Below are 17,979 nucleotides of genomic sequence, written 5' to 3'. Positions count from 1 at the left end.
AAAAAAAAAAAAAAAAAAAAGAAGGAAAAAAATGTTGAATAGGAGAAAACTGATACATGACTGTTCATTTAAAAAACGAAATGTGCTGTGTTTCTGTAGGCATGTATTTCTGGGCTAGATTTCATTTATATGTGACAGAGAGCAGAAACTATAAAAATAAATGGGCAAGATTTTACTCAATCTGTGCTTTGGACAAACAAAGAAATAAAATAAATGGGAAAGGCAAGTAACCTTTTATAATGATGACACCAAATAGCAAACTCAGCTACAAAGCAGATTATGTTTAAATCACTGGCCTCTATGTTCTCCTCCCAAAGACCTTTTTTCTTTTACTAATATTTCTTACAAATCCTATTCAGATTATTTATAATGACTAACATTTTATAGTAATTTACAGCTTTCGAAAAGTTGCCACCTATATCATCATTTTACTTTTGACTTGCTGCACTCATTCCCATCAACAACAATAAAAATCAGCAACTCAGAGACTGGAGGTCAGAGCTGGGCAAGTCTGGAGAGCTGATACTGCCATAAATTTACATTATTGCTATCGCATAGGGGGTCCTATGAAGAGAAATTACTTATTTGATCTTTTTAGAGCTCTTGGAATTATTTGTGGCAGTTTAAAATAAATCAGCTGGAAACAGACTATAATTCTGTTTGATACAATTTTTCTACCAACTGTTTTCCTGAAAATGCAACAATTTCTTTTTTTAGAATTATTTCATTTATCTGTATTTATTTATTTATTTATTTAAATTTGACCAGATAGGGAGGGAGAGAGAGAAAGAAAGAAAGCCGTCAGGTCTGAGACTGGAATCAAGGTGGGCCATGTGGGAGTCCAACATTCTTAACTATCACGCCACCTGCCGGCCCCAATATGCAACAATTTCTAAGTGAAATTTTAAATTTTAAACAAGATTGACCATACATCTTAAGAGTTAAGGGAAATGGCAGAGGGTGAGAGGGAGGAAATCAAGGGGGGAAAACAAAGAAGTAAAACACATAAGAAACAGGGACCAGCAAATGGCATAATGGTTATGTCACTGGACTCCCACGTAGTCAACTGCAGTTCAAACTCAAATTCAAGTCCCAGACCTGCTGGCTTTAAACTCACACTGGATGCACGTACATGTGTGCCCAAAATCCTAAGAAGAGTATAGAGAAGAAGGAATTGTGGTTTGGCCAAACCCCTGGGGGGATTCTTTCTCACTCCCTTTCTCTCTCTCTGTCAAGCACACATGCCCTATAGCAAAAACTGAAAAAAAAATTTAGTCACACAATGTAATATATTGCAACAATAAAAGTGATTGAAGAAGCTCTTCATGTACCGATTTCAGGTGATCACTAAGACAGCAAGGTGCTATCACTTGTATATAAAAAACAAGGACAAAGTTTTATATGTACATTTCTTTGCGTATATACACACAGAATATCTTGGGGATGATAACCAAAAAAACTGGCAATGCTGATTGTCTCCTGGGAAATCAGCCACATGGCTAGATGGCACAGTTGCTGTATTCCTTTTAACACTTTTGAAAACATGTGACTGTATTACCTATTCAGAAAATTAATTAGATGAAAATCATTTTTAAAAAGGATATGTGAATAGCTGACCTTTGGGCTCGGTAGATGTATTTCGAATTTCCTGTGAGTCGATACAGCAGCAGGAAGACATAGGCACTGCCGGCCACCCCATGGCAAATTCCTGGCCCCTTTTTTAGCAGGCCCTTCTGCCATGTGAGTTCCCCGCACCGGATACATGTGTCCAGGTACTGTGGTTTCTTGGAAACCAGATAAGCTTTGGCAAACAGATAGGCAATTCCTGTGAAAACATCAAAGACATTGGAGGTGACTTTCAGGAGTTAATACTAGAGAATAGAACTTCTGAAACTGTAAAAAGCTCAAGAATCACCTGAGTATTGGTAAAACACAGATTCTAATACCTCTATGGTAGGTCTGGAGTTGGGCCTGAGATAAGCATTTCTAACAAGGGCCCTTCTGGGGAACCATACTCTGAATAGCAAGGCTATAGAAGATTCTACAAAGGAGTCTTGTCTTCTCCATGGGACTTAGTTTAAATTGTTTTCATTGTAACATGGGGTTGGCCCCTGGAGAAAGAACAACATTTTAATTGAAGTACGTAGATTGATACAATCTACAATTTAATTTACAAGTGAGTTAATATTTAATGATGTGTTCTTGGGTAAGCATTATGCATATCTAGCTATTTGGAATGGGTAAATGTTTACATGGCTTACCTATTCCTCCACAGAGGTTCAGAAGTTATAATGTTTAAGTATTTATAACTATCCACCTTTTATTAAGAGCAAAACTGGAGTCTTTCCAAGAACAACAATGCCCTCAAACAACCTTGCCAAGACTTCAACTCCAGCTGTGAAGTGAGTCTTTCTCAACTTGATTGTTTCAAAGACAGAAATGTTCCTTCAAAATTCAACAAAGGTAGTATCCATTACAAAGGCAGGAACAGAAACAAGAGAGGCAACAGCTATTAATAGAAATAATTTCCCCCAAGTTCCAAGTTCAGGATGCTCATATCTGAGAGGAGGTTTGTAGCACAAGATCATTCTCTTTCCTGCATAGACTACCTTTCTTCTTTATAAAAAGTGGAGAAGACTGAAATGTAGTAGCTATCTTGACTAGCTCATCCATCAGGGTTATCTCTGCCCTTCATTGCTTTGACTAGGCCATTTTACAACTCTGCAGAAATAGAAACTATCTTATAGTAAACTGATACTAATGTAAATAATTCCTCTTCCTAGAAATTCACATCTGTCTGAATTGACTTCCCTCAGACACTGGAAGAAGCCAGTTTTGCATCTGTTAAGCAAATTCATTTCAGCATTCTTAATGACCTATAAGTATGTCTGCTCTTTGGACTGTCCTTTGAACTAGTTGTGACATCTTTTTGGTTCTGTCACTAATGAGCAAAATAAAATAGTAACAGGTTCATTTTATACTTGTATGAGAGTCATAATTTCATTCTCTTTTAAAATTTATCCCTTAACGTTCCCAGTGATTAACACTTAGCAATGGGCTATTGGCTCAGACAATACTTTCCAACCAACCACTGATAATGGTTACATTACTTATAAGATAGTCCTCCTTTAGTTTTAGGAACAAACTATCTTCCACTAGCTAAAGAATGATTTAAAAATAGTAGGGAACCAGCAGTTAGCGTAATAGCTATGTCGCTGGACTCCCACATAGTCGACCGTGGTTCGCGTCCCAGACCCGGTGGCTTAAAACTCACGCCGGGCGCATGTGCGTGCGTGCCCAAGATCCCGAGAGGAGAATGGAGGAGAAGGAATTGTGGCGTGACCCTACCCCTGGGGGGTGATTTCTTGCTTTCTGTCTCTATGTCTCTCTCTGTCTGTCTGGCGAGCGCACACGCCCTATAGCAAAAATCTCTCCAAAAAAAAAAATAGTTGAACCTATTTAATTACACATCCATTTTATTTCAAAGTGCTCATACATTATTACCATATGCATAGCCCTAGGCAAGGTCAACATTATGGGGATGCCACCTCTGTAGGTCCATAGCTCACATCCCTGTAAAGATTTCCATGCTGGCTTTATTGCTCTGCTGTTGTCATATTAAATTTCTGAATACATTTTCTAAAAAGAAGTTGAATTTTCACTTTTCAGTGGCCCCCCAAATTGTGTAGCCAGTCCTGGCCTAGGTGATATAAAAGTTATACCAAACATAACTCCTGCTCTTCAGGAAGACACTGTCTTAAAAGGGAGATAAAAAATATGTACATGTAACTGATGCATAATAAGTCATGTGGTTCATAATGCTGCTGGGATATAAATAAATGGTACTATTAATAACACTAAGGGAATCAGAAAGGTGGGAGTTCTCTGAGGGAGACAGTTAGGTGAGGCCTTAAATGAAAGTAGGATTTTTTTCAGGACTTTGTAGGATGCAGGAGAAACTCCAGGCTCCAGATGAGGAAGGGAGGGCATTTTAGGCACCAAGGTCGGCACTACAAAAATTCAGAGTCAGAAGGACAAGCCACCTGAAGGCCAGTGGGGCTGTGTTTTAGCTAATGCACCCATGGTGTAGAAGAGTATATTGGGTTCAGATTACAGATGGTTTTACGAGTCCAGTTAGGCAGCTCGGACCACATTGTATGGGTACTATGAAATCAGTGGAAGTGTTTTTATTGTAGACTGCTTGGTTTTAATTTTTGTATGATAATGTCGCTATTACAGAAAAAAAAAAGTGTCCCACAGTGTTGTTAGGAGAGACCTAAAGAAGGGTAACAGCATAGCTCTGAACGGATTATGTTGGCAGAAAGATAAAAACGAAGCTAATTAAAGAGACATTTCAGAGGACGAGGTGGCTGTTTTGATATTAACTGAGCTTCTGCTATATGCCTGGCACAGTAGTTGGTAGTAAAGTTTTCGTTTTTAAAAATTATGTATTTAGTTTTAATTATTATTATTTTATTATTATTAATTTGACCGGAGAGAGAGAAAAAGGGAAAGGGAGAAAGCAAACTGCCATATCTGGGACTTGAACCATGGTCAACCATGTGGGAGTCCAGTGCCTTAACGTCCATACCACCTGCTGGCCCCATTGGTGGTAGGGTTTTAAGAAATTCCTACCTTTGTGGCTTTTCCAGCGTAACTGAAGTTTTTAATTAGATTATCTACAGAGAAACAGAGATGACCTGAGATCATACAGGAAGGCCTCTAACCTATGTTTGGTGGTAGGAAAGACCTAAACAGGAACTGACCCTCTCTAACCTCTTAGTGTTGGTGAAGGATGAATTAGCCTGACAATGCTTACCTTACCTATAGCATTGTCCTCCTTCAGTTTTAGGAACAAAATACCTTCCACTAACTAAAGGATGATTTTCAGTAAGAAAAATTACATATACACCTGCATTAGCCAGGATACCAGATACTGCTGGTGTTCTACCTAGATCCCCTTTACCTTACCAGCATTGTTCCACTTCCTATGAGCGATGGCTAATAACAAACCTTAGATCTGCCCACTTCGTTTTTTCTTTTTTAAATAATTATTTTATTTAACATTATTTACTTTAATTTGACCAGAAAGGTACCGGGGTGGGGGTGGGGGCGGTGGAGTGAGAAAGCAAGCTTCTAGGTCCAGGACTCAAACCATGGTCAACCATGTGAGAGTCCAGTGCCTCCAACCACCACGCCACTTCCCGGGCCCCAGACCTGCCCACTTCTTGTGAGATTTGCCATTAGCACTCATTTCCCAACAGATTTTGACCAATGACTCACTGACACAGGGTAAAAGAGGTCAGTTCCTTTGCCTCAAGATAGAACCAGCTTTTTGGTATGGTCTATGTCCCTTGGCTTCCCCTCTGAATCAGGGTGAAGCTAGTCTCCAGGTCAGACATGCCTCTTCTCTTTGACTTTTATTCCTTGCCCTAGCATGTTTCCCTGCCCGCTTCTAGGTTCCTCTTGAGAGTAGGCTCTGCTTCTAGATATCCAGCAAAGAGTGTGTTGAAGGTGTTCCAGCCAAAGGATGGAATGGCATGCAGAAGGTCCTCTCTCATGCTATTTGACTGACCATATTGTGCTTAGAATAATCTTTCCACTTTTCTTGCCCTGACTTACCTTAAGTACCACCTCCTCCAGGAAGCCTTCCCTGAACTTGGAGGCAGCACCAGGAATCCCTCCTCTGAGCTCCCATCACTACTTATACAAACCTTGGCCCTTACACAGATCAGATTAATATGGTCTGTTTCTATGTCTACCCACCCAGTACAGTGCAAACTACTCAAGGGAGGGAACTCCATCTTATTAATTTTTGTTCCTCTAGTCTATTCTATGGTGTTTGACACATGACAAGGGCTCCATAAATATCTGTTGATTCTATAATGCCTCATTTCTCAGCCCAGCATAGGCTGACACTGGGGTGGAGATGAGAGATGTAGAAGGAAGACAAGCTGAGATGATCTAATTGCTATACCAGGCCATTAGCCCCACACAGCTTAAGAGGTATTGATCCTGCAGTTCTTGCCAGAGTGAGAGGGCCTCTTCTTGGAGCTTAGATCACAGAATGATGCATGGAAGAGACCTTGAAAATTTCAAAACCTGTTGGCTCCTAATCTGACCTAATGGCTTCCACAATATGGCTGCTTAATCTAAAAGGAAAGAATGTTGGATTTCTTTGCCCTTGGTGGGAACGATATAATTTCATCATAGGAACATAAATTACCATGTATTGATAAGAAATTTGAGTCAGCAATGATTACATCTTTGCCAAACACAAATGAGGACTCAAATTCATTGCTATTTAATAAATATGGTTTGAGAGATGAAACCTTTGAAAATAAGGGATCTAGCAGAACCCTGTGATAGCCAACTTGGCACATGTAGCTTCTTCTCTCTTTTGTTTTTAAAGAATTATTCTTTGGGACCAGCAGATGGCGTAATGGCTATGTCTCTGGACTCTCATGTAGTCGACCACGGTTTGAGTCCTGGACCTGGTGGCTTAAACTCATGCCAGGCACGTGTGCGTGCATGCCGAGATCCTGAGAGGAGAATGGAGGAGAAAGGATTGCGGCGTGACCATCCCCTCTGGGGGGGGTGGTGGTGGTGGTGGTGGTTATTTCTCACTTTCTGTCTCTTTCTTTCTGGCAAGCGCACATGCCCTATAGCCAAAACCTCTCTCTCTAAAAAAAAAAAAATATATATATATTCTTAATTTTCTTTCTTCTTTCTTTCTTCCTTCCTTCCTTCCTTCCTTCCTTCCTTTCTTTCTTTCTTTCTTTCGTTCGTTCGACCAGAGATGGGGAGAGAGAGAGAGAAAGAAAGTGAGAAAGCAAGCAGCAAGGTCAGGGACCAGAACCGCAGATGGCCAAGTAGGAGTCCAGTGCCCTTAATCACCACGCCACCTGCCAGCCCTGGCACATACAGTTTCAACACACTGTAGAATGACCACCTGGGTCCATTTGGAAATGTGTAATTTCACTGAGTGCATAGTGTGCACTACGACCTTATTGACCAATGGCACCCACACTGCCAAAGTTGTGTTGTTCTTCATTCAAAGTCATCTACCCCCAAAACTTCATGAAATTAATTCAGAGGAAAAAAAAAAATACCCACACCTGTGTTTTGAGCCAAGTAAAGGAAATGCACTGTCAGTGTTACCACAGTAATGATGTAATCTGATGCAGCCCAGTTTGTTTCAGCCACAACGTTTAATGATTTTGCAAATAACTGGAGTATTATATTTCAGAGTATCAAGGCTATAAAGGGGACACATCAATCTTTCTGTAATACTTTATTGCATTTAGTGAGAAAAGGCTACATGACACACTAGATATTAAAACTATGGGTATTTGCAAAGTTTTCAGGATACCACTCGGGAATAGTAAGGGTTCACAGTACAGAAGGGGTCTGCCACGGTAAAAAGAATGAGTTCCACTACTTCATCTCTGCGTGCTCTTTTCACAGACGAAGAGACAAAAGCACGAGAGAAACAGTGATCTTTTCTCAAGGTCACTTAGCTGGTTAGTGTTGGAGCTACAATTAGAACCTACAGTTATTAATTTAGAGTCAAGAACTATTTCTACACTGCATAAATGATAACCAGGGCTGTCATCTGTAGAGGTAGGATGAAGGAAAGTCAATAGGAAACAATTATATTTTTTGAAAGATAAGGTATCATTAATGAAGTTCCACATTGTAGATTATCTCTGGCAGGTTTTTAATCACAGAATTCGTCTGCTGCCCCAAACCATCTGAGTGTTCATAAATCCACTCTCAAAAAATAGTTTCCTTAAACAAATGAAAAAAAAATTTTTTTAGGTCATTTCCTTTTTTAGAGTTTTCAGAGCTTACTACTGCCAACTTCGGTGAGATCTTGATGATCAGTGACCTGTACTTATCAGAATTATAATCACTCTTGATGCTGTTTTAGAGCATCTCTTAAAAGAAAGACCAAAATCCTTGAGGTGGGAGTGAGGCTTGGCAGAAATAATAGACTCCATTTTACTTTTTATTATTTGCGAATTGGTTTATTTTTGGTAGTCCAGTGAATATATGAATAGAATAATTTTGATTTGGGACTGACTTATGTTCAATCCTCTTGAGACATTGAACATAAATGAAAAAGGAGGATAAATGAGGTCTCCAAAGTGACGAATTTTATGCTGCATTGTTACAGTACATGATTTACAAAGACAGATGGTGTGTGGTGCACAGGAAGGATGAAAATAACTGTCCTTCAAAACACCCACATCAAGTAACTGCCCTAATCTAATCGCTCATTTTAGTAGATTATCTTCCCATTTATTTCAGGGCTTTTATTAGCACACTGAGTCCTTTTAAAATATTCTGTATTTAATTTGGGACATCTCCAAAATCCAAGGATCCTGGGATGCTTGGAGGATATCCAGAGACCATCATCAATGGGAAATGGAAGAACTGAACATAACAAGAAGAAATAGCAGTTCCAGATAGTAAATAATGTGCATGTGTGTTTTTCCCCAGGAAGTCAAAACAAGAATAAATGAGCTCAAATTATAACTGGCAGGAGTTAACCTGCACATAATGTACAATGTCCTGGTACTGGAAAAAGCATACATTTTGACGTATGTACATAGGCAAATGCATTAGGCATAAAAAAGATGGCCAATAGACTGTGATTTATTCATCAGCTCAAACTGTACCAAGGAAAAAATGAAATTTTTACAGTTGGATTAAAGAACATTAATTAAGGGGGGAAAGGAGGTAATAAAAATCAGGTAACAAAGAAAGGAGAAATCAAATGTATTTTAAAGCTGTGCTCATGGGATTGCAGCAGGAAATTAAATCTATTCATAATCCCAAATTTTGTGTTATTTTGGTATTTTGAATCTCTCCCCTGGCCAATTAACCAAGATTAATTGATTTATTTGAATTTAATGACTGAAGGTCTAATTAGCAGTGTAATGGTATTTTTAAATGGGGATGGGGGAGATGGATAGAGTCTGATTAATTTCTAGGCTCAATTCCAGAGAGTATAGGGGGGATAGCTTCTCATTTCTCTGGACTTTTTATTAAGTACTAATGGGAATTGTCACATGAAGAAGAATTATAGAATAGTGATTCTCAAACTTTAAGCTGGGCTCAGCCTGGTGGTGCAGTCTATAGAATGCTGGACAGCAGTGCTGGAAGCCATATGGTGACCACAGGTTTATGATCCATGAGTTGGCCTGTAAACATGCTGGGAATGTAGGTGCCTAGGATCCTGACAAGCTGATGGTTTGGGAAAAGATGTGATAAGACCCTGTTGAGGATGCTTTCTCTTTCTCTCTTACACACACACATGCACACACACACACACACACACACACACACAGTATAAAAAAATGAATAAAAACTTTAAGGTGCATATAAATTGCCTTATCTTCCTTTATCAGCTTCTGTTATAAGGCAGAACCTGATTCAGTGGGTCTGGGATGGGTCCTGAGATTCTGGATTTCTAATAAGCTCTCAGATGCCCATGCTACTAATCCAGGGGCCGCATTTTCAAATTCCAGGCTCTAGACCTGCACTCTCTAGTGTCACTATTGAGCACTTGAAATGTAGCTAGCCTGTGTTGACATATGAAGTAAGCATAAAATATACACCTAATTTCAAAGACTCAATATTAAAGAAAAAAATGAACTATCTCAATTTTTAAATTTATTGAATGTAGAAATGATATTTTGGGTATACTGGTTATATAAGATATTAAAATTAACTTTGGGCTAGTCTCATAGCCTAGTGGTTAAAGAGGGCAGATTCCCACATGGTTGACCATGGTTTGAGTTCCAGCCCCGGTCGTTTGAAAAACATTCAAGGCACAGGTGCGAGCATGCCCCAAATCTAGACAGGGTGGAGAAATGGAGGAGAAGGAATTGCAGCATGACCATGCCCCACTGGGGAGTGCTTTTCCTCTTTCCCCTCTCTAATTTGGTTTCTTTTTGGAAAGTGCATGTGTCCTCTGTGAATTAAAAAAAAATGAAATAAAATTAACTTTGTTTTTTTTGTTGTTGTTGTTGATGTTGTAGGGCATATGTACTTGCCAGAAAGAAACAAATAAAGAGAAAGTGAAAAAGTATGCTATCTCCACCCCACATCCAGGGGAGATGGCCATACTGCAATCCCTTCTTCTCCATTTTCCTCTGACTATTTTGGGCATGCATGCAAATGCATCCAACATGTTTTTCAAGCCATTGGGTCTGGGGCTCGAACTGCAAGGTTGGCCATGTGGGTACCAGCTGCCTGAATTCCTGCCTGAATCCCCATGCCACTGGCTGGCTCTACCTGTTTCATTTTAACAGGGGTACTGAAACATTAAATTATGTATTTGGCTCAAATATTTTTGTTGGATAGTGCTAGTTTAAATTTATATACGAAGCTATAAATCACATATATATTATAGATAATATATATTATATGTTATATATATTACATAAGTTCTTACTATGTCATGATCTTCCCTCCTCAACCTCCCAGCTGGGCCTATAGGCATATGCTACCATATCCAGACCCTTTTCAGAGTTTCACTGTATCACTCAGGCCAGCTTCAAGCATGAGATTATCCTGCCTTGGCATTCATGAATCCCTGGAATTATAGGCCCATGTTCAGGATCATTTGCCTGTACAGATGAAAATTTTTGGTTTTGAAAAATGCCTTCCTGACTCTTTTATCTCACACATTAATGACAGGTGAGAAATACCTTGACTTTTTGGAAAAGGAACCTCCCTTTGACTAAGCTAGATAAAAGGTAATGTTTTCAGGTAACAGAGTTTGTGAGACCTGGAGCACCATGACACCAATGGACCAGCTCATTTTCTCTCTCGATGGTCTCGCCAAGCTCAGGTGGCCAGTTGCAGTTCTGTTCCTGTTCCATGAGGAAGTCCACACTCTGCCACACCAGCTCCCGATCTGAGGGCTTGAGGTGCTCATGGTAAGAAAGAAGCATCTGAAGGATGGACGACAGACCATGAGCTGCTCCTATATCAACAAACAAAGTATATTTAATTCACATGATTGGAGGAGAGCCAGTTTGATTTAATAAAAGGATAATCATGGCATAAAAATAGCAATATTACTTAAAAGCACATGCAGTAATATAATAATTGAGTTGCCTAAGAACAAATTATAGTCATCAGGCCAATTCTGGCCCACTGCCTATTTTTGTGGGTAAAGTTTTATTGAAACATAGCCACTCCCATTAGTTTCTGTATTGTCTATGACTGCTTTCCTACAACAATGGCTGAGTTGTATTTGTAAGAAAGGCAGTATGGCCCACAAAGCATAAAATATTTACTTTCTAGTCCTTTCAAAAAAAAAAACTTTGTTGACTAATCTCCACTTAAAAAGAGTATTTTAGAAAACTTTTAAATGAACATTATCAATAGATTTCATGAAAACGCTGCTAAAGTACTTGAAAGTAATTTGGTCTAGATATCTTAAATGTTCGTTAATTCATTCATTCAACACACAAGTATTACGTATCTACTATGTACCAGATACTATTCCAGGTGCTGAGGCTCTATCAGTGAACAAAACAGATTAAATGTCTTCTGTAATGTTAAACACTAGTAATTGGTGTTAGTTGGTATTAATTTACTTAATCGTTCATATCTAGCACATGCATATTGGCTACTGCTTAATCCTGGAAACACAGGGTTCATATCTGGTCTATATCCTTGAAGGCTCCCCTGTCCAGTCTGGTGAGACAGTCAGATTTATAAACAAATATTTTGAATATGAGATGATAAGAGATCTATGAGAGATACGATAGCTTTAATGGGGAATGGGGTGCCCAGATATTTGGTTAATTATCTCTGGGTATGTCTGTGAGAGTGTTTCTGATGTTTTCTTTTTGGGGGGAGAGGTTTTTGTTATTGGGCACATGCGCTTGCCAGAAAGACAGAGAGAGACAGAGAGACAGAAAGGGAGAAATCACCTCCCAGAGGGGATGGCCACACCACAATCCCTTCTCCTCCATTCTCCTCTCAGGATCTTGGGCACGCATGCACATGCACCCAGCGTGAGTTCAAGTCACTGGGTTCGGAACTCGAACCACGGTCGACTACATGGGAGTCCAGCGACACAGCCATTACGCTAACTGCTGGTCCCTGTGAGAGTGTTTCTGTATGAAAATAACATTTGAATCTGTAGACTAAGTAAGCAGATGACCCTCTCCAATGTGGGTGGGCCTCATTTAATCCACTGAAGACCTGAAAAGAACAAAAAAGGCTGAATAAAAAAAAAAGAATGATTTCTCTCTGCCTGATTGTTTTCTCCTGCCTTTGGACTTGAACTGAAATTCACACCACTGGCTTTTGTGAGTCTGGCTTCCTCAGTCTCCATAATCATGTGAGGTAATTCCTTATTATAAATCATGTTCATGTATACAGATGGTTTCTCTGGAGAACTATGACTAATACAAGAAGGTAAAAGAGAACTCAACTTTGCCTCAGGGGTGGAGATGGCACTGAAAGTTCTGTGCAAAGTTTCACCCGAGCAAAGTCTTGAAGAACTTCTATGAGTTTTAGCAGAAGGTACTGAAACTTTTCCTCATGAAAAGGCCTGAGCCTTCATGAGGAAAAGGAGTTTGCTTAACAAAGGGAAAAGTCAGTCTAGTCTCTGCTGGAGTTTTCACTCATTTCCAAATGGTAGAATCCTGATTAGTGAGTGATACTGGGGTCAACACATACTGAGGGCTTGTTCTTTAAAGTCAACTCCATAATTTTAAACCTTTCTTTTTGAATTCAGACACATTTTATTTGCCATACTCAGAAGACTTGACTCCCAGAATGGCCTTACAGATGTACCCAGTCAAAAGTTATACTGCTCTTAAAATTTGGTCATGAAGTTTAAATGTATCTTTTTTCACTGAGAGAAATTATTAGAAAAAGAGCTTGCTTTTCAGGAAAATGTTTATGTGTTCGATACAAAATTTAGTCTGTGCTATTCATATAAATGGCAAGACTGGTAATTTGTCTAAAAAAATTCTGAAAAATAAAAGAAATAGCTCTATTAAGGGACCATAGTAGAAAAGATCAGTATCTAGCCCATTACCTACCTCATCCACACTCACCATACAGGTGCATCTATACTCCCAGTTTCCTACCTCAAGCACCTATCGTTTCTGAGTAGGGCTTTCTCTGGTCATAGGAATGTGCCCAGCTCACAGAGACAGGGCTGAAGTTCTAGGAAATCAACACCTCTAGGAGCTGCTGACCAATAGAGCAAGGGAGATGGTAGATAACTATCCCAGGTTCCTCATCCCTTGGATGAGTCAATTCTGAGGCATTTCTATTCAGTCTCTAAGAGTCTCTAGTGGAACTGAGCCTCAGTGTCCACAGTTGCTTATTATCATATACTCAGTTAGCTTCTTTACCTTCCCTGCCTCATTCTCTAACTTCTCCAGCAATACTTCCTAGGATCGTCTTAAAATAAACCCTTTACACACAAATCCTTGTCTCAGGGTCTGATTCTAGAGAAACTTACAGGGGAACTTAAAGGTACCTTGAGAAAATTCTAATTGCAATTGCTCCCTAGCTATTCATTCATTCATCTGGGTACTTTGATTATGTGCAGGCTCTGTGGTAAAGGTAGAGTAAGATAAATGAAAGTATCCATCCTAAAGGTGTACAAAGTCTACCAAGGAGGTTGGATAGTTAAGCCATTACTAACAGTTTGATGTGATAAGAGCTCCAAAGGTGTGGGCAGGATGACATGATGTTGTCCATTTTCGTTTTAGGGGAAAACCTGAAACATGTGAATGTTTCTTCAGAAAAGGGTTCAACAACTCTTTTTTCAAAAGCACTCAGTCAGGATAGCTGATTAATTTTGAGCAGAGTCTTGAGGTCTGTGTATAGGTAGATGAAGGGGTTGAGGGAAGTGGGACATTATGGGGAAAGGAACGTGCACAGAAATATACAGATCAGCGAACACTTTGCTCGTGGGGACTATGCTGGAAAGAATCTGGAGAGGAGAGATAAGGCCAGAGTCTGGAGAAAGAGGCTGGTGGTCTGCAAAGAGCCTTGCAAATCTTGCTCAGGAGTGATGGGAGTCACTGAAAAAAAAAAACGGGGGGGGGGGGGGTCCAAAAAAAAAAAAAAAAAAAAAAAAACAACAACCAAAAGGGGAATACTAATTTACTCATTGTGTGGCTCAGAGCTTGGAATTAGCTATTGTGATTCAGCCGTCTGTGATTAATCCACTACCATTAAAAACTTTAAAATGCTAGTGACTGAATCCCGGTTTCCCTATACAGAGACACTATTTGCAATCTGTGAATGTGAAAAGCATTCATAATCTTTTAGTAAAATGAAACCAATGAATTTACAGTCTAGAATAAAAAAACTTTAGTCTTTAGTGAAAGGAATTATTTAAATAGCTACATTTCTGTCAGGTAGACTTTGAAAAATATTAAATTGTGATTTGTAACATCTACCAATATTTGTTTCTGAACATTTTAAAGTATTTTTGTTAAATAAATAGTAATGACCTGTGGCAAAAAAAAAAAAATCTTCAGGTCTTTATTTAATGTTAACATTAGACCCATCTAGCCTACATGCCCATGCCCAAACACCTTCACTCACCCAAGTATTCAGTTCCATAGTAAGAATACATCAGAGGGAATGGCTTCCTCTTTTTTATGGCATACTGCTTCCCAGAGTCCAGAATTGCCTGGCAAATTGATTTGATCTGTGCTGGGGTCAGCACCTGAATAAGGAAATCAAGAACCAGAAGTCAAATCAGGATAATTTTCCCCCAGACACTGGATTTTCTTACTTAATAAGTTCATCGGCATATCCCCAGAATCCTCCCCTAAATGTAAATAATTTTAGTCAACCACAATTTAATATATTTTTACCACCAATTCTCCCTTGTTGTCGTTTATCTACTCTCTTCGGAAAAATCGTTGTTTTCATGGAAAACATGCACCTTTACTGTTATAGGTTGTTAAAAAAAATGCAAAGACCACCTTATGGCTGTTATATCATTAATCCTTGTCACAGGAACAAGACTTTGCTCAGAAAAGAACAAATAGTGATCCTAAGCAATCATGCTTAACAAAGTGTTACTTCTAGTGCAGGTCTTCAATTTGTCATTTAGATTGTGCTTATAAAGCTGTGATTCTAGGACATACTGCTGCATGATGTAGACCATAGCTTTCCATATTTCCTGAATGAAATCAAAGTCCCAAAATGCCTAGACAAAATAACTTCTAACAACAAAATAATTCTGAATAGAGAATAGCTAAAATGCAATGACTTGCAGTCTTCCATTTATTTTATTCGATCTAGCCCAATCAGTTTTAGGACTATAAAATGTTCTCAAGACCAAAGCATTATTGAGTTTATTAAGATTCTGCTCAGAGGGACCAGCAGTTAGTGTAATGGCTATGTTGCTGGACTCCCATGTAGTCAACTGTGGTTCGCGTCCCGGACCTGGTGGCTTAAAACTCACGCTGGGCACGTGTGCATGCGTGCCCAAGATCCCGAGAGGACAATGGAGGAGAAGGGATTGCAGCAAGGCCATTTCCCCTGGGGGGTGATTTCTCGCTTTCTATTTCTCTGTCTCTCTCTGTCTGATGAGCACATGCGCCTTATAGCAAAAACAAAACAAAACAAAACAAAACAAAAAACTCTTTAAAAAAAAAAGATTCTGCTCAGGTTTGCCATGTGCTCTGTGTCCCATCGTTTTTCAAGGCAGATCAGATGCCCCTGCAGGCACCCTCACTGTATCATGACTCTTGCTCTAGTGTGGCACTTACCCCTGCTGTGTTAGGTCTCCCTTTCTAACAAGACTTTCAGGGGTTTTTGTTTTTGTTTTTGTTTTTGTTTTTGTTTGGGGGGAAGAGGTTCTTGCTATAGGGCACCGTGCACTCACCAGAAAGACAGAAAGAGACAGAGAGACAGAAAGCGAGAAATCACCCCTGGGGGGATGGCCATGCCACAATTCCTTCTCCTCCATTCTCTTCTTAAAATCTTGAGCATGCACACACAAGTGCCCAATGTGAGTTTAAGCCACCGGGTCCAGGACTAGAACTGTGGTCAACACTACATGGGAGTCCAGCGACATAGCCATTATGCCAACTGCTGGTCCCAAGACTATCAGTTTTTTGTGAACAAACTATGACATCTCATCGTTTTGGTATGTTTAGTGCTAACACAGAAACCAAGGAAGACCTTGGTAGCTGACAAAGCTGACAAATCAGTAAATAAATACCAAGCTAACTGGCAAAACCAACAGACCCCTCCCTCTATCCCTTCTTTCTTTCAATTATTCTCTCTCTTCCTTCCACAATTACTTATTAAGCCTCTACTAAATCTATGCAAGCTTGTTCTAGAAACTGGAGATAGGACAATGAGCAAGATAGACAAGACTTCTGCTTTCATGAAGCCAATCTTCACAGAAAATGAGCCTGCACAGGAAGAATACAGTCAGATTAAGAAATAAAATAAATAAATAAATAGGGTCACCTAATGTTCAGCATGATTGAATCTGGAATCAAGAAAAAGTTTGTTGGATTTTGGTTTCTCTCCTAAGACTCTACAGATCTAATTTTCCTACCTGATATCTGACATTAAACTTGCCAATTTCTTTTGAAATAAAGTTCTAATAATTTAAGTCATAACTTGCTCCTCTGATTTACCCAACATTAGAAGGGGAAAATATAATCCAGATTTTTGTTTCCTCAAATCTAGAATTAAAATATAATCCAGATTTTTGTTTCCTCACATTTAGCATTTAATTTGGAAAAATAATTATTTAGAGAGGAAGCCATGCATTAATTCTGCCAATTAACTTGGTGTGTGTGTGTTCCTATTCCAGTATGAGCCTATACTAGGAATGGTGGGAAAATTCTAGGAAACAGGAAACACAGAGCTTTGCCCTACAGGGAACTTACTATCCAGTGCTAGAGATGAGATATAGACAAAAGTCTGTAATACAGCAATTAAAGTCTATGAACCTAGAGATGGAAAGAAGAAATAATGTAGAGTATCTAACATGGACAGTAAAGCAGTACATTCCCACTGTCATGTCAGGGCTCAGCTTCAGGTCCTTCTTTGCTCGAGAGCAAATTGCTCCTAAATAATTTTTTAGTCTGTACCCATTCAAATTGCTAGTAAAACTTTCACTAGCTATTGAAAACATTTATTTTCTGTGCCTTTATTGGTATGAATGAATCTCCCATTTAGTCTTATTGTACTTAAAACCATGCATCATTAGTCTTAAGTGAACCCCTCTCTCCTGGCTCTCTCAGAAACCTGCTGAGAGCCTTGAAGGGCATGCACTTAATCTGACTATATCTGATTCCATTTCATATTTTTCTGGGAAAACGTCTTGCTTTTTGACTTCGTATTTAGATCTTCTAAATATTGGTTGGAATCCATACGGCACAGGCAGTTTTTGTGGTTGGTAATGGTTGCTAAATTTTCAAGGATGTACTCATTTGAATGACTAAAATTTGCCCTATTTGACTTTCATGCCTATAACTAAAACACGGCTTATTCTTTCTTCAGTTGAACATCTATTCATACATTTGTGTGTGTGTGTGTGTGTGTGTGTGTGTGTGTGTGTGTATGCGCACGCGCCTGTTCGCCTGCTTATTTTTAACCCAGAAAAAAAGTCAATTTATGCTATGTGTAGTGCCCCCTTTCTTTCCATCCCTATTCCACAGCTCGGAATAGGGAATGAATTTATAAAATATTATTTCGAAAACTCCCCTGGTCATGCATCATGTCTGGGTGGTTTCCTCTTATCTTTCAGAAACACTGTGAAAAACAAAGAGAAACCGGCGCTTGTTCAGCTGGATAGAGACCAGTTATGCATGCAGTTCTTTATCTCTGGAAACAGACAAGACCTACCCTTGAGTTTATTGATCAGCAAATAAAAACTGAAAACAGTGCTCATTAAAAGTCTGTGTGTGAGGAACATTTAAGGAAGAGTGTGTCCCTTTTTCTCCT

The 17,979-nt window shown here is 39.2% G+C and overlaps 1 protein-coding gene across 1 annotated transcript in view; it reads right to left on the bottom strand.

The window, feature by feature from the left end:
* Positions 1–17,979, bottom strand: part of LANCL3 (LanC like family member 3) — a gene marked incomplete at its 5' end in the record, with an annotated part of 106,587 nt that overhangs the window by 1,285 nt on the left and 87,323 nt on the right. Inside the window, 3 exons of the mRNA XM_006167835.3 lie at positions 1,618–1,825; positions 10,802–10,999; positions 14,605–14,728. Of these exons, the coding sequence (XP_006167897.1) occupies positions 1,618–1,825; positions 10,802–10,999; positions 14,605–14,728 (530 nt within the window). The remainder of the gene's footprint in view (positions 1–1,617; positions 1,826–10,801; positions 11,000–14,604; positions 14,729–17,979) is intronic.

This window comes from Tupaia chinensis, unplaced genomic scaffold (genome assembly GCF_000334495.1).
Source record: "Tupaia chinensis unplaced genomic scaffold, TupChi_1.0 Scaffold145202_1, whole genome shotgun sequence".
Lineage (NCBI taxonomy): Eukaryota > Metazoa > Chordata > Mammalia > Scandentia > Tupaiidae > Tupaia > Tupaia belangeri.
The sequence above is the reverse complement of the archived record's forward strand: the minus strand, read 5'-3'. Positions and strand labels throughout refer to the sequence as shown.